General features: G+C 43.6%; 1 protein-coding gene across 2 annotated transcripts in view; it reads right to left on the bottom strand.

The window, feature by feature from the left end:
* PIK3AP1 (phosphoinositide-3-kinase adaptor protein 1) overlaps window positions 1–23,640 on the bottom strand; it is a 93,910-nt gene that overhangs the window by 36,279 nt on the left and 33,991 nt on the right. For both annotated transcript variants that reach the window (XM_019724782.2, XM_019724783.2), the window contains exons 3-8: window positions 11,239–11,384; window positions 8,458–8,602; window positions 6,318–6,460; window positions 6,056–6,188; window positions 3,559–3,755; window positions 514–703 (exon numbers count right to left, since the gene is read on the bottom strand). In XM_019724782.2, the coding sequence (XP_019580341.2) occupies window positions 514–703; window positions 3,559–3,755; window positions 6,056–6,188; window positions 6,318–6,460; window positions 8,458–8,602; window positions 11,239–11,384 (954 nt within the window). The remainder of the gene's footprint in view (window positions 1–513; window positions 704–3,558; window positions 3,756–6,055; window positions 6,189–6,317; window positions 6,461–8,457; window positions 8,603–11,238; window positions 11,385–23,640) is intronic.

Genomic DNA, 23,640 nt, shown 5'->3' with positions numbered 1-23,640 from the left:
AACTTCCTCTCCTCTTTTTTATGTTAGTTCTCTTTTACATTTATAGTTCTCTTTTATACTTTAGTTAGGGTGTATATTTGATTTCTAAAAATGTCAGCTGTAGGTAGGTTAGATTACATATAAATCTCACGATCAGCATAGGAAGGGTAGCATGGCAAACCGTTTGCTACAAAAAAAAACAACACAAAGGCCTATTGGGACTGACAAGGTTGAAAACCACTGATTTCATTTCTCGGATAACAAGGCAATGTCTTCATCAGCTCTGAATTCCAGGCCGTTGCTGAAACTTTCCAGTCACATAGTAATCACAGCAGAGGAAGTTTGGAGAAGGATTCTGCTTGTCACAGCACATGATGACAGATCTAACTTTGTGTAAAACAGGATCTTCACTTCTCAGGGGCAATGTGGGGTTAAGTGGGGACTTCCCCTACTCCTTCCCCATCCCCTGCCATATACCAGAATAAGGAAAGCTGTCAGCAAAACGATGAAACAGAACTGGGCTGTGCTACTTACACAGGTCTTCCGTGGCAGCTGGGGCGAAGGCAGCCATGGACTCGTACAGCTCCTCGTCACAACCAGGGTTGAGGGAGCATTTCATGAGCAGGTCTGTGGAAAGGTGGGCCATGGACTCATACACAGCATCAGCCTCCTCCCCTTGCATCAGTTCCTCTTTAATGTGACTCTTCAGCATGTCCACAGTTTCCTGAAAGAGACATAGGCACACTGAGACACCCTGGCTTTCTGGGCAGAGCTGGGCCCCTGAATGGGCCTGTGACAGGCAAAGTAAAGGTTCTCTCTGTGTGTACATCTATATTTATTTCCCACCAGACTGAAAGCTCCTTGAGGCCAGGCTTCAAGTCTCTTTGTGTTTGTTTTATGTTTTGTGTTTCTTACCCGAACACTAAGCAAAGTCATACACTAGATAAACATCCAATTACCAGAAGACACAAATTTTCACCTTTCTTTTTCTTCCCCCCTTTCTTCCGCCTCTCCACCCCCTGTCACCCTCCATCCCTCACTCCGGTTCAAGCCATTATTTCTCAGTCTAGCTGTGTAGGACTCCCTGGCCCATGCTGGTATTAGGAGCCTTGCGCTCCACCCCCCAACACCCCCGCTGACAACCTCAGCATTAGGAGCACGGCGCTCCAACCACCTGAACCACCGGGCCGGCCAAATTTTCACCTTTCTCACGAGCACTTATTATGTGTCAGGTACGATGCTAGGTATTTGCCTATACCTAGCAATTATTGTCATTGTTTGCACCAGTGCTTAAGAAAGGTATAATAGTCTCTAGTTCACAGATGAGAAAACCAAAGCTCAGGAAAACCTAGCACCTTACTCAAAGGACTGCAATCCTGGCTTCTGACCTTTCCATCATACCCTAATGGTTCCTCAAAAGGGAGGAAATGCACGAGGGTATAACCCTTACTGACTAGCCACATGGAAATTCAAATGGGATCAACAGGGCTGTAGCTAAGGTGTTTTTGATTATGTGTAGTCAGAGGTCCCTCAGGAACCTGATTCACTAGGCCTCGTCCTTCCAGCAGGCGGCTCCAAAGTGCCTGACAGTGCACTTCACCAAAGTACACAAAGTGCATCCCTCGTTTTTATGTCCTGTGTAATCAAGGAGAGATGATCTTGGATGAAATGCCCCGAAGTCAGGCCAGCTGCCCTCTGTCATTCTGCCTCCAGGTGGTTGGGAAACCAGAGAGCTGGCTTCTCAAAAACCTCTGCACAACTTTTCCTGGTGAGAAATTTTGGTGTTTCACAATCCTGATTTCAGCATCAACCCACAAAAAATACTCATTTTCATCATCACTACCCTGAGAGAGCTAATCTACCATTGACAGTCTATGTTGGTTTCCTGATAAGACCCAAGGAGTGAACCAGGTGGCAGCTGTGAAATGCTGGAGATTCAACGACTGGCATTTGGTTTTGATGTCGCGGAAAGAGGAAATGGGACATTTCTTAGAGGTCATAAACAACACGTAGGAACAACCTTTTGGTAGCAACGCTAACGATGCATTGGTTGAAAGTGACTACAGTTGGAGGACAAAGATGATATGAGAAATGTGAATCAGATTAACTTCAGTACAAGCTGAAAGTGTATCTTGAAACCTCCCTGCTGCGTAGAGTAAGCAGGATAACAAACCCCAGCTTTTGTATCAAACCAGGTTCAAATCCTATCTCTGCCCTTACTAGTGTGTGACCCTAGGCACAGGTACTCTGCCTTTCAAAGCCCCTTTCCTCATTTATTAAAGGGAGATAATAATACTGTCAACTTCAAAGGATTGTGGTGAGGATGAAATAGGATCATGCATTTGCCAATTAAATAAATTCAATAGATAGCAGTTATTAACATGAACACTGTGTTGTCCTTTATAAAAACTATTGGCATGGAAATGAAACAGTGCCTTTTATACTTTTGTGACTTCAAAGTAAAGCTGAGTAAATACTCCCAGACTGTGAGCACTTTATAACTTCATTTATGTCTATGATGCCCAAATCATTGGCACTTGGGCTATTCTATTCATTCAATATACTTAATCACCCCAAAACTTTGGGAAGCCCCCTCTATATGCCTCGTGAGTCATTGCCGTGTAGCTTGTCAAATACAGAACAGACAGTTAGATTTCTGGGGTGGTGTCAGGATCATTCCTGTCTGGAGGTAGAGAGCAAGACTCAATTCTGTTTACTGTTTCTTTTGAGGTCACAGCCCCATACGAGAGGCCAAGCTATTCCCACGTCCTTGCTGTAAATCGTGACAATGGAGGAAAACCCGAAAAGGGTAGAGTCAGGAAGGGCAGCTGCTGCCAAAAAAATGGAAGCAATACTGGGGTGACTCCAAAGTCTAGGCATAAGATGAGATTACACTCAAAGAAGGACCCAGAAGTCAATGATCAAGGAGAATCTGGTCCAAAACCAAGTGAGCAGATAAACTGGGAATATCTACGCTAAGACAGGCAGACTCAGAAAGAAGCTGTCAGCAGAAGATGAGGCCTCACAGTTGGGCTTCCTGAAACCTCAGGTGCAAAGTTTTATAGTGTCTCTGCTAAGGAAAGAAACAATCCTAACACAGTTCACCTGGGCTTGATGGTGGGTGAGGCCACTGGGAGCACCCCACCAAGATGACTTGGAAGTGGACGGGGAGGTGACTGAGGAAGAGGAATCAGCACCAAATCTTCAGCAGATTCATTCCATAAATGTTTCCGTAAATTCTCTGAAGGTGGACCTCAGTTTTTTACCTACATTATTTCCTTTTCTCCTCAAAAGAACCCTATGAGTATACTGTTATCTTCCTTCTACATATTAGGAAACAGAGAGAGAGGACACATGATTTGTCCAAAGCCACGTGGCTGACGAATGTTGCTACAGGAACTTGGACCCAGGTCCATGTGACTCCAGAGCTGGTTTCTTAAGCCCACATGTATTGCCCCTGCCGGAAGAGGCACAGGAGGACATGCTAGAGATGACACCTGACCACGTCTTTGGTGAAAAGGAAGCCCTAGGACCACGTAGTGCTTTTCCAGTCCGGGGCCTCTCCCACCTTGACCTTACCACATACTCATCGATGAACTGCCGCAGGTCCCTGAAGCCATGTTTCTCGGCGATGGTGTTGGGGTAGTGTCCGTGCTTGTTGGCTACGCTGTATGCTTGCAGGGCTCCCGGGCAGGTGAGCAACAAGGCGGTGAGATTCTTCAGTCCATACTTCGCAGCAAAATGTAACAAGGTGGGCAGCTCTTCATCCCTCTGATCTGAAAAATTGTCAATGAAAACTTCATGGACAGATAAAAGGGGAGGCAGAGTGGGCACCCCATTCTGGGAGACAAAGCTGACAAGCCTAACATTGCATCCAGCAGGCACTTGATCATTACTTCTTGTTGATGGACCTAACATCTGACAGCTTCCTTCAAGGAACTACTGAAGATTATACCCTCAGATGACAGAAGAAATAATACTCGTATGTTAATTATTAGCAAATCTAATAATTAATATCCTACCTTCTTTCTCTAAAAGAAACAGAGACTCCTAAGAAAGAATAGATTCATCATGTGCAGATTTTTTAAAGGCTTAAATAGCAGCCACAAAGTGCAACAGGAATCATGTTTTGACCTTCTCTGCAAATTTCAGGGTACTTTCAAGCAATTGTTTTGTGCTGACTGAAAGAAAGAAGTCCATTTTCTTAGTTCTTATTCCCAATTTCATAAAGCATGTCAAGTAACTCTGACTATGTTACTTAGTCTTTCCCCCAAGCCTTAGTTTTGAAATAGAAAATATTTCCAGACTATCTCAAAGGGACCTGGGAGGATTAATATGATGGTGTTCAGTAAGTTCCTTGTTTAGAACAGGTTTTAAATGTTTGTATTAATGCAAGTGAACCCCAGGATGTCCATTAACCTCAGATTTCGTGGGAAACAAAGTACTCCTGAGAGTCACTGGATCCCCATGACCCCCTCCACCTACTAATATCCGAATACCATGTTTCCCCGAAAATAAGACCTAGCCGGACAATCAGCTCTAATGCGTCTTTTACAGCAAAAACTAATATAAGACCCAGTATTATACAATATTATATTAATTATATTATATTATAAAAACCAGGTCTTAAATTATAGTAAAATAAGACCAGGTTTTATTTTAATTTTTGCTCCAAAAGACACATTAGAGCCTATTGTCTGGCTAGGTCTTATTTTCGGGGAAATATGGTACAACAAGTTAAACTCAACCAAGAAAACAGACGTGTTTGTTGTGGAGGTGGCGGGGAAGGGCAAATCTTTTTTTGTTTTCATAAAAGTTGATTTCTAAACACAACTGTGACACCATATATATATATATATATATATATGTATCTATACATACACACACACACACATATATATATATATATATATAATATATATACACACACATATATCTATCTATCTATCTATCTATCTATCTATATATATATATAGAGAGAGATATATATATATATATTTTTTTTTTAATAAGACAAACCCAGCTTCTATTCACCAGGATATGATCCTTGGAATGAGAGATCTGAAAATGTCCCCAGAATCCCACACACTCCCTCCTAAGCCCCAAGTTTAAGAATAGAGAATATTAACACCTGCTGAAAGTAATGCAAGAACATTCCACAGTAGGGAAATGGGGAGAGGCAACAAGAGAATGGCCCAGGAGAAGGATGTGCAGGTAGCATAACTCATCCTATGGTTCTGTTAGGCTATGGAAGAATGGAACACAGGCAGAGGGTAAGAAGACGTGGGTCCCCTTGTGAAGTGCACCCACAGCATGAAGGAAGAGTGGTGTCCACAGAATACCAGGCATCCTGTCCAGTGCTCCAGGCACCATCCCCATGCAAGTGGTTCTCCCAGGTCCTGGCATGTTACACGTGCACACAAGACTACTCCTCCCTCATCAAACAAGTATTTGTTTCAAGAGCCTACAATGAGCCACCCAGGCACAGTCCCAGCCCTCACTGAGCTGACAGCCCAGCAAAGGAGACAGATACAGCTGAGCAGCACAAGGACAGTGGACAGCCAACATGCTGGGGGAGCCGCAGGATGTAGATGGAACCTTCTGAAGGTTCAAGAAGGTGTTCCTGAGGAAGTACAATCTAAGCTGTTGCAGGGAGGTAAAGAGAAATTAGCCAGGTGAATGGCAACCAAGAAGGGCAGGAAGAAGTGTATTCTCATGAGTCGAGATGACAAGAGGCAGGGCGGCATTTTCATTAGATGGAAGAAGTCCATACCTTCTGTGGAGCAGAGCACAAAAGCCAAGGGAGAGAGTGGAGAGAGACGAGATCAGAAATGCAGCAGGAGCCCATGGGAAGAACCTGCAAACAGGTTAAGGAGTTTGGACTTTATCTGGAAGGCAAGTGGGAACCACAAAGGGTTTTCAGTAAGGGGGTGATGAATTCAGATTTACAATGCAGAAGACTCTCTGGTTAGCCAGTGAAGAAGGACTCCTTCTCCAAGGGGGGGGCTGTAGAGCAGGAACCAGCAAACTGGAGTCAACCCAGTGTTGGTTTCCTCAGGTTTGACTGTTGACTTACTTGTCATCATATCTTCTTCTTCCAGCTGGTTGATTCCAAAGAGGTGCAGCCCACTTGCAGGGATGTTGTTCTTCAGGGACTCTGTTAGCAGTTTATCAAGGGTCTCTGTGTTGTAGGGCACAATTTTAAAGGCCTAAAGACAAAAGTGAAGGCAGTCAGATTTTAAATCCAGCTATCTCCCAAACAGCAGATTCAAGGCTGATGAACCATGAGCAGAAAATCCATCTCCAGAAAACTCAGGTTTCCTTTCTAACATCCTTACCTGACACATGAACTCCACAGGATTGGCAGCACTGGACAATAAACTCCCAATTTCTTCCATGTCAGTGTAATAGCTGATAGTGGTTTCGCACACCACTAAATCCCCGGAATATATCTTCAGAGAAACATTCCCAGATGAAAGGTCTGAACAGAAGAAAAGATACTATAAAAGTGCCCAGAAAGAATAAGGGTCCAGGGAAAGTGTTGATGGATTCATCTTAATGGCGAAGAAATTGGGGGCTGGAAGATAGATCTTGGAGGTGAGCGGGGATAAGGAAGTGAGGGCAAGGGCAGAAGTTCTAAAAAAACGAGCAGACTCACACATGACAGGACTCTGAGTCAGAGGAATTATCCTCACTGGATCGGAAACTTAATTTTCGAATGATTTTCATCTATTTGGTTCACTACTATAGGCCCAGTACCACAATAAGCAAGAAGAAGAGTTTAAATTAAAGCACTTTACACAAAGGCCAGTGGTTGCCAGAAGGTGGGAGGGATCTGGGCCGGTGGAACTCCGTACTTCCACCCACTGGGCCAGCAGAATTGATTCTCTGCTCTGCTATCATTACTATGAACCCTCCCTGCATGCTCTCTCTCTCTCTCTCTTCTGCACCACAGGAAGGGGTTTTGAGGGGGGAAGTAAAAAATTAAAAATACTCCAACCACAAAGATTTGATTCACAAAAGAGATAATGCGACAAGTAAAGAACATGAAAAAAATATTCACCCTCACTAGTAATAAAATAAACCACAAATTAAAACACACTATTTTTTAAAAACATCAAATTAGCAAAAAGTATTTAAAACGACAACACCTCATGCTGGTAATGGCATAGCAAATAAACTTGAGAGCAGTAATATTTCAGAAAGCAATTAAGCACTATTTCCCAGGATCCTTAACAATGCCCATTGTTTAAAGGTTTCCATCTTAAGGAATAATCCTAAATACAAAAGGAAAAAAATAACCTGCTAGGCATAATGATGCTCAATATATTATAATTAAAAATAAGAAGACAATAAGCAATCAGAAATTACATAAATATGCAACAATGAGGAAATGAAAAATTGAAAGATGACATTTCTTTTCAGTTGAGTATTATGCAGCTTTAAAAATTATGGTTGTAAGATACAAGTCCAACACAAGGAACTGGTTTTATAAATTATGGGACATCTGTCTATACAATGGATTATGTTACAACCATTTACTAGTATGGAAAAATACTCACAGGTATTTTCTAGGTAACAAAAGTGGACTAGGAGACAGTATGGTCATGTGTACAGATATGGAAAAATACAGAAACAAGTGATTTCCCATGGGGTCGGCATATGGGTAATTTACTATTTACTTTCCGTTATCGTTATTGTATTCTCAAGTTTTCTGTATTGAGCACACATTATTTTTTTTGCTATTAGATATGATTTTATATTAATTTCAGGTATACAGCATCACATTACCTTTATAATAGAAAAAAATGTGTTATAAAATGGCAAGTTTGTAAAGTCCAAGAAATACCATGTTTCCCCGAAAATAAAACCTAGCCAGACAATCAGCTCTAATGCGTCTTTTGGAGCAAAACTTAATATAAGACTGGGTCTTATATAATATAAAACCGGGTATAATATAATATGATATAATATAATACCAGGTCTTATATTAATTTTTGCTCCAAAAGACACATTAAAGTTGATTGTCTGACTAGGTCTTATTTTGGGGGAAACACGGTAGCATAGGGGAAAGGGATGGGGAAAGAATACATATAAGATTACATAAAGAAAACCAGAATATCAGGTAATAGATACTATCGAAACAACGATATTTCTAAAAATTGTGAACAAACCAAAAAGACTGAATGGTAGTCTGATGGCTTTTTCCTTACTTTTCTCTAATTTCAAAAGGATTTTAATACATTAACTTTATAATGATAAAAATGTTAATATAGCCATTCCTCCCCGCCCCCACCCCATGCCACATGTATGTTTCTGACACTTCCTTTTCTTTAAATGGAACATGACAACCAAACCCAAATTATGGCTGTCACTTTGCTCAGTTGTTAAATAACAATAGGACAAGTAAAAGCAAGCATGAGGGGGCCTCTTCCATAACATGATGCCTAATTTCTGGAGGTAAATGGCGCTACTTACTAGGAGCCTTCATGGAAATGGTGTACTCATTCTCCAGCTTGGCTTCCACCCTTATTGAGGGAGCGTCCTCAGGAGAAAATTCTGCTTCCGTCGTCACTCTCTCATCCAGTTTACATCTCAGAATGACGTAGACAGTGGTTTCTGCCTGGAACAGGAGACTAGTCATCATCCCCTCTCCCTCCTGGGCCCCCTATTAGGGTGCTGAGCCAGATGGTCTCCCAGCTCCCTTAGCCCCAATCCTACCCTGTTTCCCTGAAAATAAGACCTAGCTGGACCATCAGCTCTAACGCGTCTTTTGGAGCAAAAATTAATATAAGACCCAGTATTATATTATACCGGGTATTATATTATATTATACTGGGTATTATATTATATTATACCTGGTCTTATATATTATATAAGACTGAGTCTTATATTAAAATAAGACTGAGTCTTATATTAATTTTTGCTCCAAAAGACGCATTAGAACTGATGGTCCGGCTAGGTCTTATTTTCGGGGAAACACGGTATCTAGGGAGACTGTTCCAGAACAAGGTGGGGTCTGCAGTCCAGGGCTGGGCAGCCACTGTTGGCCATAGGTCCCAATGAAACAAGTTACAAAAACCAAGAGTGAACATTTATAAACCTTTATAGTAATTTGATGGAGTAATCTTATATATGTTGAACCTAATGGTAACAATTTTAAAATCCGGGGCTTGTATTTTGTGCCTTATTATTTCATTTTTATAGCATTTCTTTTCTTCTCCTTCTCTCTTTTTTTTTTTTTTTTTTTTTTTTGTATTTTATAAAAGCATTGGTCCATGGCAGAATTGGAAATTTAAAAAACAAAATACAGAGTAGTTTTTCACCATAGATAGTTGGAGAAGCACTGTTCTAGACTAGCCTTGCTACCAAAATGAGGCCAAGGGACCAGCAGCATTGGCTTCCCTGGAAGCTTGTTAGAAATGCAGATGCTCAGGCCCTTCCTGGGCCCACTGAACCAGCATCTGCACTTTTACCAAGATTCCCAGGTGACTCATATGCTGCTTACAATGTAAGAGGCATCAGCCTAGAGAAGCCCTCTTGTTCTACAACTTAGTGCTGTTCATGGATGGACAAAAATAACTTACTGGAGGATTAATTTTCCCAAGGTACTGAGCAACCCGAATGGCTATTTTGCCTTGGTTTAAGATCTCTTGCCAAGCCTGCCAAATGGAATTATCTTGTCCTCTGAAGACATTGAACTGGTAGGGATAGCCCTTCCCCCCAAAAAAAACCCCAAAAAACAAAAAATAACAAAATGGGGAAAAGAAAGATTTCTGGCCATAATGTTCATTCTAAGTTCATCCTAACTCCCCATGCGTTCATTCTAAGATTCTGCTATAAAGTCCTCAGAGTGCCCTACATTACAAGGGGTGTGATTTCACAACAGGTGAGGGAGCGGCGTGGTCCCGGCTCCTGGGGGCTGCTGAGCCTGACTGTGAATGTGTTTGTGGTTGACCTGACTTCTGCTGCAAGCCCAGCCCTTGTCCCAGGGAGCGTGGGAAGCCAGACAGAACGAGTGTGTCTCCCCTATTGTCAGTTAGGACTAACCCCAGCCCAGCTACCTCAGGACCCAGAGACCTAGAGTAGGCAACAAGGAGAATCCTGAATTAGTGGGAGCCAGGATGGGAGAAGGAACAACAGCTGGAGAATCAGGGAGGGATGTTAAAGGCATTGTTCTTTAGTTCCCACCCACAGGCATCCACCAGCCTGATCTCAGGGTGAGAGGGGCATGGGGAAGGCAGGAAGAATTATGAAGCGAACTGGGAGATGCAAGGCCCATATAAAGGGCTGCTCAGACCAGCCAGTCTTCTAAAGCCTGGTATCACCACATTCTGACTTAAAGAAAGCTGGAAACACAGATTTTCATGCCTGACTTTTAAAATACCGTGCAGTCCAAAACAAACATGTCTATGAGTTCAATCCAGCCCAAAGCAGCAGTTTGCAACCCTCACGTAAGAAGTCCTTGCCCAATGCCTCATGGACCCAAATTGCACGGGAAATCACTCACAAAGGCAAGGAAGCTAGTACTTCCCATTGCCACAGCTCTGTTGCCCTTTTGTCTCAGGAGCCCATGGTAGCAAACTTAACAAAGGGCTTGTAGCTATGGGGAAGCATTTTGCTGCTCTGAACTAGTATCACACACTGTTTGTCAGGAAAGGAGAAATCATGAAAAACTATCAACACTATGGTAGGATTCAAATGACAGTGGCCCATCAGTTGGCCATCACATTCAAATCAGCCTGAAAATGTTAGTCACATTATGCTTAGGCATTAATCTTACCCCTTTAGCAAGCAATACTGGCCAGCAAGTTTCAGCCAGCAAGCTCCGAAGCACTCATTTGGGCCATGCCAGGGGCCAGTGGATGGAGAAGGAAGCAAGCTCTCAAAATGCCCTACATCTCCTTGCTCCCAGCACCAGGCTGGCAGGAACAAAGCCAGGTCTCGAACTCCAGAGGTGGCATAAGTGTCTAGTAATGCTCATATCTGCTGGTCTCCCACATGTCCTAAGTTTTGGATCCATGAACTAAAAAGTCTTAGATTGATGACACATGCATTCCTAGGCTCGTCTCTCTTTGTCGAAGACCCAGGTCCTGGGGTTCCCAGGGCAGCTTATGTTCAGGGGAACCGCACAGGAAGTCTGGGATTACACTGAGGTGCAACAAGAGAACCCGTTCCCTTTATTCCAACAAACCCATCCACCGAAAAGCCTGAAAGCCTGTGTGCTGACGTGGACCCACCAGCCCCAGAAGTGCCTACCCCACAGCGAATGCGTTCCGGCTGCACCACCATGAGGTTCTCAGGTGAAGTCTTGGATGGCAACAGTGGCAGGCTCTGCTTCTTCAAGTAGGGAAGGACCTTTTCGTCCTCAGTCTCGGTGTCAGTGACTGAGTCGCAGCCAGAATCTATGGAACAGAGAACACCACTGAATGGGAACAGAAGGAAGGGGAATTGATGTGCATGTCCGACCCCATGAAAGCCCCAAACGTTACCAAATAGGAAACGGCTCTGAACGTTAAACAAATACAGGCTGAAGGGAGTAACTCAGGAAATCATGAAAGAGGATCTAATGGGGAAAAGTAAACCACCATGTGGGCCACAGGGTAGAGCCCAGGGTGGCAAGTAAAGCCCACAAGCCTGAGGTAGGCTGCTTTCTGAGGCTGACAAACCTACTCTCAATCAATAGGCTTCCAGAAGCTTTATATCCAGACTGCTTGCAGGGCTGGCTTTGGTGGTTGAGGGGAAAGGAAGGGTCTCCTCAAGTGGGGTCAAGAATGGGGGCTGTCCATTTGTAGGTCATCTTTTGAACTTCAAGCAAAACCTGTGGTGTCCAGAAAGCCATGATTACTCAGGGTCATGGCTAACCAATGTGCCCCTGCCAGAGCAACAGTGAAAATCAATCATTTTCAATGAATCTTAGATCAGTGGAACTGGGTTCCACATCAGTACCACAGCTACCGTTTCCCCAAAAGTAAGACCTAGCTGGACAATCGGCTCTAATGCTTCTTTTGGAGCAAAAATTAATATAAGACCCGGTATTATATTATATTATATTATATTAATTATATTATATTATATTATATTTATATAAGACCTGGTCTTATAGTAAAATAAGAAATAAGACCAGGTCTTATATTAATTTTTGCTCCGAAAGACACATTAGAGCTGATTGTCTGGCTAGGTCTTATTTTCGGGGAAACACGGTAACACCTCTACGGTGGAAAGATTAAAACATAAAAGATTCAGAGCAGGTGAGGAGGGGTGCGCAAATGTGTGGGCATGGCACAGAATGAGATGACGCTGAGATGGTGTAAGTGGAACATACCAGAACTCTAAGGCAAGGGCTCTTAGCCAGGGTCCGTCCATTGATAGGCTACTTGTATGCAAGATTCTGTGTGTGTGTGTGTGTGTGTGTCTGTGTGTGTGTTTGCCTATATTTTTTCCTGGAGATAGTACAAAGCTTTCATCAGATCCTCAAAGAGAGAAAAATGGTCAAGAATGGTTAAGAGGAGAGGGTAGGGTCATCGTCCCTTTCTTGGGCTTTTCTCATTCATAAACCACTTACGGAACCAGCTGAATACTTGTATGTTAGGCACTGAGAGGACGTGAGAATGAATCAGACATCGATCCCGCCTTCAGAGAGCCCACAATCTAAAACAGTGGCTGGGAGACAGTAAGGGTTACCTTGGCTGATTCTTGCAGGCTAGCCTCCTGGGGAAGGAGTTGGCCTCCTACACAGCTCGTGACAATCAGTCCTGATACAATGCTGGGGTGGCTGGTGGGTCGGGCCACGGATATGTCCCCCAAAGTAAGCTGTAACCACAGGCTTGCACCCTAGACCCTACTTCGTGCCAGGGGAGAGGCTGTGCTCCCACAACCATGAAGGCTGACATGGGGGAGCACAGCCAGGGGACAAGGTCCTAGGCAAGGACCTCCAGGACCTGCTCAGGCCAAGTGAAGGACTGAGGCTTCCAGACACACAGCTCAAAAGCCCCACAGCCTTGGACAGGGGAGCTGTCCTAGAGTCTGACACCTGTGCTAGTAGAGCCTATGCATGACCCCAGCGTGTGATGGACAGTGAGACACACGCTCTTGCGGCTCCTCCCGTCTCCATGATTTCTCTCAAGACGCGGTATTCCAGAAAGCCTGGCTCAGTGCATCCAAGTCTCTGATCTTGTTTGTACAACAGGAATCCAGGCAGAATTCAGTGCTAAGAGGTAGAGCAAAGGACCCTGGGAGTTCCAAGGAGGGTGATATTGTTTTTCACTAGGCCTCAGAGCCATCAATCTCTTATATCTGCCCTTCCCCTTCCCCTCCCCTCTCCACCCCTCTGCACCCCACCCCACCCCATCGCATACCATCCTACCCAATCCCCTCTCCCTCAGTGCTAATATCCACCTTCAAAGGCTAACTGCAGTAGTCTCCCCACCTCCCTGCTATTCAAGCCAAATTAATTAAAAGCTGCCATTTTTTTGCTGGATCTGCTTTTCCCCACACGCTCCTCTCCTTTATCGTTCACTTCTAAATGACTAGCAACTCCCACCCACCATAGATCCTGTAAAGGAAATAGCCAAAAAAGATCAGGAATAATTAATATTCTTCTTCTTAATAATTACATACTATCACGTCAAGCTTCAATTTTTTTTATTATTAGATGCCTGGAAGTCCTTTTTTTTTTTTTTTTTTCTTCCCATTTCAGAGGTTCTTCCTGGAGGAGAAAGGTAGCAACCGGATTTTGATTAATTGTTCACCAGCTTGGCATAAATGAGACTGAGCCTAACAGTGCGGCACTTGGCGTTCAGCTGGGCCGTATGGACAACCCCTTTCAGTAGCTCTATTTCTTAAGTCACTTTACATAGCCATCAGCAGCTAATTCATTTCGGGAAGCCAGGCAGGATGCCACTCATTCTGCAGGGTGATTCTAGTGGCACTGACTGACAACCAACTGTACCACCTAAGTTTCTTCCAGCAACAGTGGCCTTTTCCACAGTACGCTATAGACTGGGCCAAGGTCTAGCTCCTTCGGCAGTCCCAAGTTTCCATGAAGGAAAGGCCAACCCAGACATAAGCACCACTGAAACCCATCTGACAGAGCGAGGTGACCCCAAACTTTCCCACTTAAACATGTAGATCACTCTCGACCCCGCCGCACTTTGAAGATAACTCCATCTTGGTTGTCCTGAGACTCAAATAATAAATGTTTGAGCAAAGGCACTCTGAAAAGCGAGGGTCCTCCCTAGGGTCAAGTATTATTAAGACACCAATAGTATCCTCACTGCTTTAAAATGTAACAATATCCTCTTGGCTTTTATGAAGTCTAGAGAAACTCTGGAGAAATGATAGAGAAAGACTTTCTTTGTACCTCTGGCTCCCCAAAGTCTCACGGGAAATACTCCTTGAAATCAGTGGCAGGCAAAGTTTGTCTCTTCAGAGAACTTGCCTATTTTCTCTTACTCGACAATAAAAACAAGCTAACATGGTGTGTTTCACCTTTTGCCCTTGCTGCTAGGTACCTCAATGACAATTCTGGTTCTTAATTGCTGTTATACTCTCATCCAGGTCCTTGGTCTTGCCTGTTTCTCTTTTTGATATTATGCTTAATTTTGGAGGTTGCTTCAAATAGTTTGGGGGTTTAGGCAGAATGTGAATTAATGTTTCTCAAATTGGTGCCTGCCAAGAGTCCTCAGCTATAGTCCTTATGAGATCTGTGCTTGGGCTTTTCATTTAGATAATAATGCATTTAAAATGGGATCCAAATGCAGACATCCCAGATTATCTGGATGACCATGCAATAATTGGATCCCACCGTAAGATTGTGGTGTGTGTGTGTGTGTGTGTGTGTGTGTGTGTGTGCGCGCGCGTGCGCGCATGTTTACAATCATTTTGCAGCTAGGTCATGTTACTCTGAATGTCAGGGATCCAGGAGGAAAGAACAGGGGGCAGGATGATATGCAGATGAGGCATTTGTGCCAAGTGAACACAAGAAGGTTACTTCAGACAGAGAAATATGGTGGGGGAATCCAAGAACAAAAACAACACAGGGAACTGCAGCAAGAATCGGGGAGCACCAGCCTCGTGCCATGTTCATGATGCTGCTTCCACAAGCCAAAATGAATGCAGTCCGTTTCCCTTTTATTTATTTTATACCTATATTTATATATTCATTTGTTTTGCTTTCAGAATTAAGAAAGAACAATAAGCAGAAGAAGGTGAATATGATCACACAAATTTAAACACATCAGAATAACCTGTCAACATTAACGTTTCATTCTTTTTTGCTTTACAAGGGAGTCTACACGTTATTTGAATCTAAAAATGACTGTCATTTTAAATGAAATGAGTATATGTACGCCCTTAAATTCACACCAAGTCACAAGCAGCTCATCATAGGTAAAAGGACTGGCTGACAGGCTCCTTGTTATTACTAATAATAACAATAAAAGTTACCATTTATTGAATATCGTGTGACTGTTTGATAGTCTGAGTCTCATTTAATCCTCACAACAACCCTGGGAGATAGAAATCGATATCTTATTCCTAGTTTATAAATGGAACAGTGTGACTGAAGAATTGAAGTAAGTTGGCCAAGGTCACGCAGCAATAAGTAAAGGGCAGAGCGGCATCCACCCCAGTTGTCTGTGCCCTGCCTCCGTCGTGGAGGTGTCCAGGGCAGGAAGCAGCATCCCCTGCTATCCCCTGGCCTGGGGCTGTGACTGCAGCTCATGAGACACGATGTGGGCTTTCACTCACCAATGCCTGGTGGTGCTACCTTGCTCTGAGCAATGCCACTTCAGTTAGGGAGCCTGGGACCTGCCACCAGAGCTAACAGGCACATTCCAATGATGGGGTCTAAGTCAAGAGACATTGAATGCCAACTGGTCTAGCCAAGGTTCCACGGGTTGAGGGGCCTCTGACCCAAGGTGGCATCTCTTACTTTCCAATTAACTTTTCAGATTACATTGTTTACTTACTGTCTCTTTTCTGCACATCGTCTGGCACTCAGTCAGGATTACAGGTTTTGATAGCTTACAGGAGGGATAGGGTAAGGTGGGAAAGAGAATGGTGTCTACTGATCTTGGAGAGTTTTTCTGAAGTACACAAGCTAACTTCTCTTCTCAGGCAATGCTAAGCTTTGGGGAAAGTATAAACAAGGATCATTCTTAAAAATGACAATTGCCATTTGTTGAGCATTTATTATATCCCAGGAATCATGCAAAAACCTTAACAGATATGATTCCATTTTATCACAACTAAGAGACTGGCATAATTCTGCCCATTTCACAGATGAGAAAAGTATGGCACAGAAATTTAAGTAAGCTATCCAAGTCATACAGTGCATGCCATATGGAAATTTAACCCCCAAATTCATGCTCTCATGCACTCTGACAGCATTTCCCGCACTGTGAGCCATGCACCCTGGTGGTACAGGAAATGATTCTAAAGTGAACAGCCAAGATTCAGTGACACGGAGCCACATCGTGAAAAAGCAGTCCCCTTTCAATTTTTTTCAATCCCACTTATATCAAAAAGAAAGGCTCAGCGGGGTAAGAGGATGCCTTTAATACCTCTTTAACATGCGTATCTCCCTTTGCATCACAGAGAGAACAAGGCTGTGAGCCCACAGGCTTCTGGAGGCATAAGTGTTTAGAAGAATTTAATACACTGTTTGGTTTTTATTGTTTTACTTTTATAGTTACCTACTTTTTATATCAGGAAATACTGGCTTTTCATCTACAGAGGCATAGTTTCCTTTAAAAATAATATTACTTAATTTAAAAAAAAAAACATGAATTGATTTAAAGAAAATATTGTTAATAGTACATTGAAAAAGTTCTGGAACTAGATAGTGGTGATGATTGTATAACACTGTGAATGTAATTAATGCCACTAAGTTGTATGCTTAAAATTGGTTGAAATGGCAAATATCATATTACATATATTTTGCCACAATTTTTAAAATTGGAAACTGTAATATACTCCCCAAATCCCTTGAATTGTACACTTTAAATGAATTGTATTTCAATAAAGCTGTTTAAAAAAATAAAACATAAAGCATGTTAATGATTCTCATATGACTGAAGTTTGGGAAAAACTGAATTATGATATACTGCTTCCATTTTGGTACGCTAAATTTATTAGTGATTTTGAAAATAAGGTAAAGTGAAAGTTGGAAGAGAAGAAAAATGTCTGTAGCATAAACATATTGAATTATTTTCTCTAAGCTTTGGAGGACAAGGAAAAACAAAGTGAACAGAGAAGGAAATTAAGGAGATAAATTTCAACAGAGAATTAAGAGCTTTCCACCAATCTAGCCCCAAAGGGAATGAAACCGAAATGGTCATTGGGGCCAGTGACGGGGAACATGTGTGTCTCTGGGCTAGAATGAAGTATGAAGAGAACATCAATTCGTATCCACAATTTTCAGCGTGGCTGATAAAAGAAAGAGTGAAGAAGATTCGAAGATTTCTTGGAAGAATGCAGAAATGAATAGACAAGCAATCTAGGTAGTGGGGTTCACAAAAGAAACAGGCCATGTTACCTCTGCATTTGCATCCCAGGTCCAAGACCCAAATTTAACTATCACACAGATGGGGCAGGAATACAGAGAATTGCCTGAGGTCTGGAGAAACTTCAGGAGGCTTTTCCACTCAGGATGCAATTGTGCAGCTATTATGATTTTCATCCATCCTACCTAAGCCACACGGATGAACTCATAAAACAACTACGTCTCAAAGCCCAACATAAAATGTGCTGAAACCTGAGCTTCTCATCACCTAGAAGTATCTACTGACCATGTATGACACAGATTCCATGGGAGATCCCATGAGTGTGTCCTCTATAGTCTTGGCCTTAAGGAGGTTACAGCTGAACTGGGAAGAGGAGGTTCCACGTGAAAAAACTGAGAACTATGTGACAGCTTCCCAGCAAGCACTAACCTGTGTGATGAGCCCATAAATACCACTATTTATGAAGTGAGTTACGTTTCTGAGTGTTTGGAAAAGTGCTGTCACATGAAAAATATAACAGAAGTTTCAAGACATTGAGAAGGACTTCCTGAAGGATAAAGAAGTTAACTTACTTTAACTAAGTCAAGTAACACTTGGATGCTTCTGTGAAAAAGGTATAGTTTCTATTTAAATTAATAATTCATAATTCATTCCTTTATCCCTTTAATAAATACTTATTGCCTATCAATGAATAACAAATATTCAAGCCATCCTAGGCCTCCCCAAGAAATGTAAGGGTAAGAAAAATGTCTGTCCTCGCTGATACCAGGGGGACACAGAAGAGAGAAACAGCTTCTCTCCAACTTCAAGAGACAAACGAGAACAGGAATAACTTCAAAACAAAACATTACGAGAGATAAACAGGGATTTATAAAACATAGTGTATGGCCACCAGAAAATCAAAACAGTTAAGACATCCCCAAAGAAGTGACAAGCATGGCCTTGAAAGGCACAGATAATGCTGACATGCGGGTCGGAAGGTCTTTGCTGGCGGAGGCAAAGGCATGATTAAAGGCGCAAAGGCATGAGAGCAAATGATGTATTTAGGCTATAGGAAGTAATGCAGGGACACCTTTTCTATGGCGGCGTGGGGAGGGAGGGATTCTCGGTGTCAGAGACCGTGAATACCATTCAAAGAGTTTGGACGGTATATTGAAGATCTGTCAGCCAACAGTATTCATGAGAAAAGGAAATGCTATAAAATATAGATCGAAATGTAGTTTCATTTTTCTAAAGGCTGAAGAATGTTCTTTGCTTGTGTTGAAAGTAATTCCAGACACACAAGCAGAATGTGTCAGCTCTTTTGTAAAATCTGGGTCGGAATTGAGAAAAGGAGGAGCTGACCACTCATCACACCCTGAGCAGGCAGCGCCTTCAAATATATAAAATAACAAGCCACTGGCTAACAAAGAGTTACCAAGCCAACATCCTGCTCTATTCTCTGTCATGAGCAAATAAGATGCTATAATTAACCTGACATCTGAAAGTATACCACAAATATGGTTCACAAAATGCTTAGAAAAATGATTCTTAAGTAGATTAAGCATTTTTCCTATTGTGTATCTTGTTTACACTAGCTATTTGCTTAGAAAATCAGTGTCATGGCAATTGTTCTGTCCTTAGAAGGCACAAAGGGAGACCTTAGGCTTGGCCTTGGCACCAAATTCTAAATGCATGGATCTAAATAAAGGAGCTTTTGCTCCACCACAAAAGCATATGGGTTTCGAGGTGGGAGGTGAGAGGCTTGCAATGGTGGGACGCAGAACTTGAGTTTTAATCACCCCCACCTCCCCAGTTTCCTGGCAAACATCAAGACTGCTTTTTCATTTTAGTCATCACCCATGGGTCTTTCTTCCCCGTTGTTCACCCACCTTGGTTAGTGGGTATTGAATTTCCCGTCCAACTGATACCTTTCATTTCAAGAGCTCCCAACACAGTTACAAGTATACCCACCCCGCAAGTGCCAGCTACCCCCGAAGTCACATAGTCATCAATCAGAACGATGGTAAGAGGTTCAGTAGAATGCCAGACTCTTACCCACCATATGTCTTCCTAGAACTTAAGTCAGGGGAAGGAGGAGGTGAGGATTACTTAGTGGCATTAACACGAGGTCATTAAAGTGACATCAAGCATGCCCTTGTCACCTTCATCATCATCATCATCCTCATGACACCAAAAAGGGAAGGCAGAGTCCTGTAGACACATCCCCAACTCAGACTTTAGATAAACTCGTGGGGGCCACTCTGCTGCCCTGGAAACAAGAAAGGAATAGAAAGGAGGAGGAAAAAAAATGAATCCACTCTTCTCACAAGGCTGTGCCGACTTCCTGGGGCAGTCGGTGCTGCTGGCTTTCCCAGCACCGGCTGGCTCACGTGTCACATCCAACCTGCTTTGCCATCCAGACGTCCTGTGTCAGCTGCAGATTCGTAGGGCTGTCTGGTTGCACTACATATCCGGTGAATTTGCAGGCCTGGGTGGAGGGTGCTAGATCAGGAATCTACGTCCTGTACATCAACCTCAGTCTTTTCCAGCCCACAGGCACAAGGAATTGTTTTTCCTTAATTCACCAGGTAATTCTCATCGCCTTCCTCAAGGCACTGACAGTTCTGGATAAGGGAGCAGAGAGGGAGGACAGCAGATCTCAGGCCTCTAAGACCTTCATGCAGCGCCCACCTAGTTGCTATAAATGACTATTCAAAGTGTTAGTTTTGTTTTAATGCTCTTCCCTTCCCCTCCCCAACTCACCCTACCTGCCCTTCAGCTTGAATAAAAATAGCCCCACAGCTGAGGCTGCTGTGACAACCAAAGTGTGGGCTCACGCTTGTCCACCACGGATGATAAAATCTGCCTACAGCCCTCCCACCCTCCCAGCTAGGGCTGGGGCCTTTCAACCCTCTCCCAAGTTCAACCTTCAGTAAACTTCCCAAGGTAGTAGAGCTAAGTTGCTCCATCCTCATTCAAGAAGCCAAGGATTCCCGGGAGTTCTCACACCACCCAGTGTCTCAGAACTTGTAAATTTGTTCTCATTTGTTCCTTCCAGAGTCCCCAGGCACACGTGACAGACGGAACTACGCATCTCCATTTTGCAGAGGGAGAGCTGGAGGCACAGGGATGTGAACTGACTCGCCTGAGGGCATTAGCTGCCGGTTTAATGGTAGAACCACATTTAGAACTCAAGGTTCCCATCTTCTATCCAGTTCCCAGACTGCAGGAAGAGCTGATCTCAGGAAACATGACTCCAGAGGAGAAATAACTCCCCTGGGTGAGTTGCTTCCTGGCCACAGACAGAAGTTCCCTCAACAAGTCTCTGGGATAAATCTGGTAAGGGATGCGGAAAAATCTGCTGCCCCACTGTGGGACATGGGTTCCACAGAAACCCACCTCTCTCCTGGACCCAGCAGCCAAGCATAACTTCTTTGGCCAAGTTTATCAAGATCCTTAAGAAGTGCTGTCCATACCTGGATTCCAAAGGCCACACCACCGAGCAGGAAGCACCCCACCCGGCCTCTCAGGGCTGGGGGCCCGCAGGCCCCCGTTTCATTGTTCAGGAAATCCCAGGGTTGCTAATAAAGCTGTAGAGACCGCAGCCCCCGTGAAGGCTTCCTCTTTCTTCATCTCTTTCTGACACTTATAAATGTGCTTCCTCTCTCTATGTAAATGTCGTTCAAATGGCACGACACAGGCTTGTAATGAGGCCATTAATAACTAGTCTTTAGACAGCCTCTTCTTGGTTTCCTGGTTTAGGAATCAATTCTAATCTAAACAGACTCTGACGCCTAGATTTACTGCCATAAGGACAGACAAATGGGCTTTGTTTGGGACAGGCCACAAAAATGTGGTTTATTCTCACCCAACCAAGAACTGAGAGGCCAACGGCAACTCTTGATAATGGAACCAAGCTTAGGAAAGTGTGAAGAAAACTCACTTCCATTTGTCTCTCCCACGCAATCGTCAAACTTCCAGGAAAGGCTGAGAGGGTGTTTTCTTGTCCCCACTTTTGCTGACCATTAGCATTCTAGCCAGCTGAAGCTACAAAATTGGACTGGCCAGTTTCACTTTCCATTTCTACGAAGGGTAACTTTCTCACCCCTCTTCCTGAAACTCTGTATCTGGCTTCACCGTATGGTGAAGTTGGAGTGGGGGTATAATTTTCATGGGTGATTGGCTTAACACTCCAAATTTTCCTTAAATAACTATGGGCCAAAACAAAAACTTCTTTAACCCAGGGCCCCCAGTAATTAAAACCTGTGCTACTAAAGGCAAGGCTCTAAAGATACTGTCTAATATTTCCTAGCAACATAAATGCAGCTACTGAAGGGTTCTGGAATAGTGCAGTCAACTAAGCCACGGAAAGCCTGGACCCCAGTCCCACCTCTACCATTTCCTGGGTAACTGTGACTTTGCTAAGCTTCAATTTTCTCTCCTTTAAAATGAGAATATTTCTACCTGCCTGGCTCACTGCAAAGGCTTGTTGGGATTAAGTGAACACATATGCTCTTTGAAAACTGAAAAGTACTAGAAGAAGTATTTGTAATTTCTGTTAGCATTCATTTACCAAATGGAGAGTTCTTACGTAAGAAATGATTCTCTGTAGGAATGGGCAAGAGTGTACCTCTGCTTCCGGGAGTCCAGAGCTGGACAATCAAATGTGACCCAGGAAGTGAGTGTCAGGTGGCCCAGGAGACAGGAAACAGCAGAGATCCAGCAACCTCCAAGCAGGAGCAGTGAGGAACGATGGCATTCTGTACCCACCACACTGCCCAGTGAGCCTGTTCTCACTGTGGCAGCCGGTGGGGATTTTTAAAGTGGTAGCTCAGCTGCTTTGGGTTCAGAGTGTCTGCTGCAGGGAAAGGAAGCCTGCAATCCCGGGCAGCGTCATACTCTCTTCGAACAGGCAGCATGGCAAGGGGCAGTGTAGCCGAGCAGTAAGCTTGAGGGCTCTACCTTCGTTCAAACCCCAACTCTTCCACTTACTGCTCTGTGCCTCAGTTTCCCCATGTGCAAATAAAGATACCACCTGCCTCACACAATAGTTGTAGGTATAAAATGAGCTGATGCATATAAAACACTTCAAAGAGTACCAGACAGAGAAGAAGCATTGGAGAGTCATCAGCAATTAGTGTTGTTTATCTGTTGACCAAATTATTCTTCCACTAGACTGTGATTTCCCTGAGGGCAGATTCCCTGACATTCATCTTTGGATCCCCAGAGCATAGAACATAGTGAGAAGTCAATAAATGCTTCTTGCATGAATGATGGATGAGATAAGACCAACTACTTAAGTGAGTGGGGGTGGGAGAATTACAACACAGGGAGGACCACCACAAAGCTTCATGCCTTGAGGCCTAGAGTGTGGAATCTGGAGAGAAACAGAAACCTGTCTAACTCCCAATTCACGCTAGTCAGCTGAACCCAGCTGCCCTGAAAATTTGGCACGGTATAGGTATATACACTGTGTTAGTGCAGGTCTTCTGAGAAGCAAAGGCTAAAATGGGGTTAAACATGCAAGGATTTTATTAAGGAAAATGCCTGAGACAGAAAATGGGGAGGAAGGCTGGGAGACCAATCAGATGGTCTGAGCCCAAATCAAGAAGATGGGGAAGGAAGGATGAGTAGAAGGGTCCTAGACCACTGAGCTCAGGAAACTCCTGCAAGTCTGTCAGGGAATCCTCAAGCTAAGGCTGGCCCTTGGGAGCCCTGTATCTTCCAGGAGCTGTCCTGCTATAGTATCCCTTGCCATGCTCTGTCATCAGCTGAAAGCAGCCCGTGGGAAGCAGGGCCTTGGTCCAACGCCATGAAGGAGTCAGAGCACAGCCCTGGGGCATTTGATCAGTTCCACTCAGGCAACCAGAGGTCTGCCAGCTGCACTGTCATCGCCACCACTGGTAGTCCTTAAGAGTACGGGATATGAGGTGCCGGCAACACAGGCTGGATCTTGGCTCTTACCAGATGGTTACCTTAGGCGAGTCACTCAACCTCTCAAAGTCTCATTTTCTTTATTTGTCAAATGGAAATTTCAATTGCAGCCTCTCAGAATTCTCATTATCAAACACTCTAGCACATAGTAAGTGCTCCATAAAAGGCAGCTGTCATATCCCTGACTATTATTGTTATTAATAATGAAGTACTTCTATTAGCAATTAGGTCATGAGAG

Source organism: Rhinolophus sinicus, linkage group LG07 (assembly GCF_036562045.2).
Source record: "Rhinolophus sinicus isolate RSC01 linkage group LG07, ASM3656204v1, whole genome shotgun sequence".
NCBI lineage: Eukaryota > Metazoa > Chordata > Mammalia > Chiroptera > Rhinolophidae > Rhinolophus > Rhinolophus sinicus.
The sequence above is the reverse complement of the archived record's forward strand: the minus strand, read 5'-3'. Positions and strand labels throughout refer to the sequence as shown.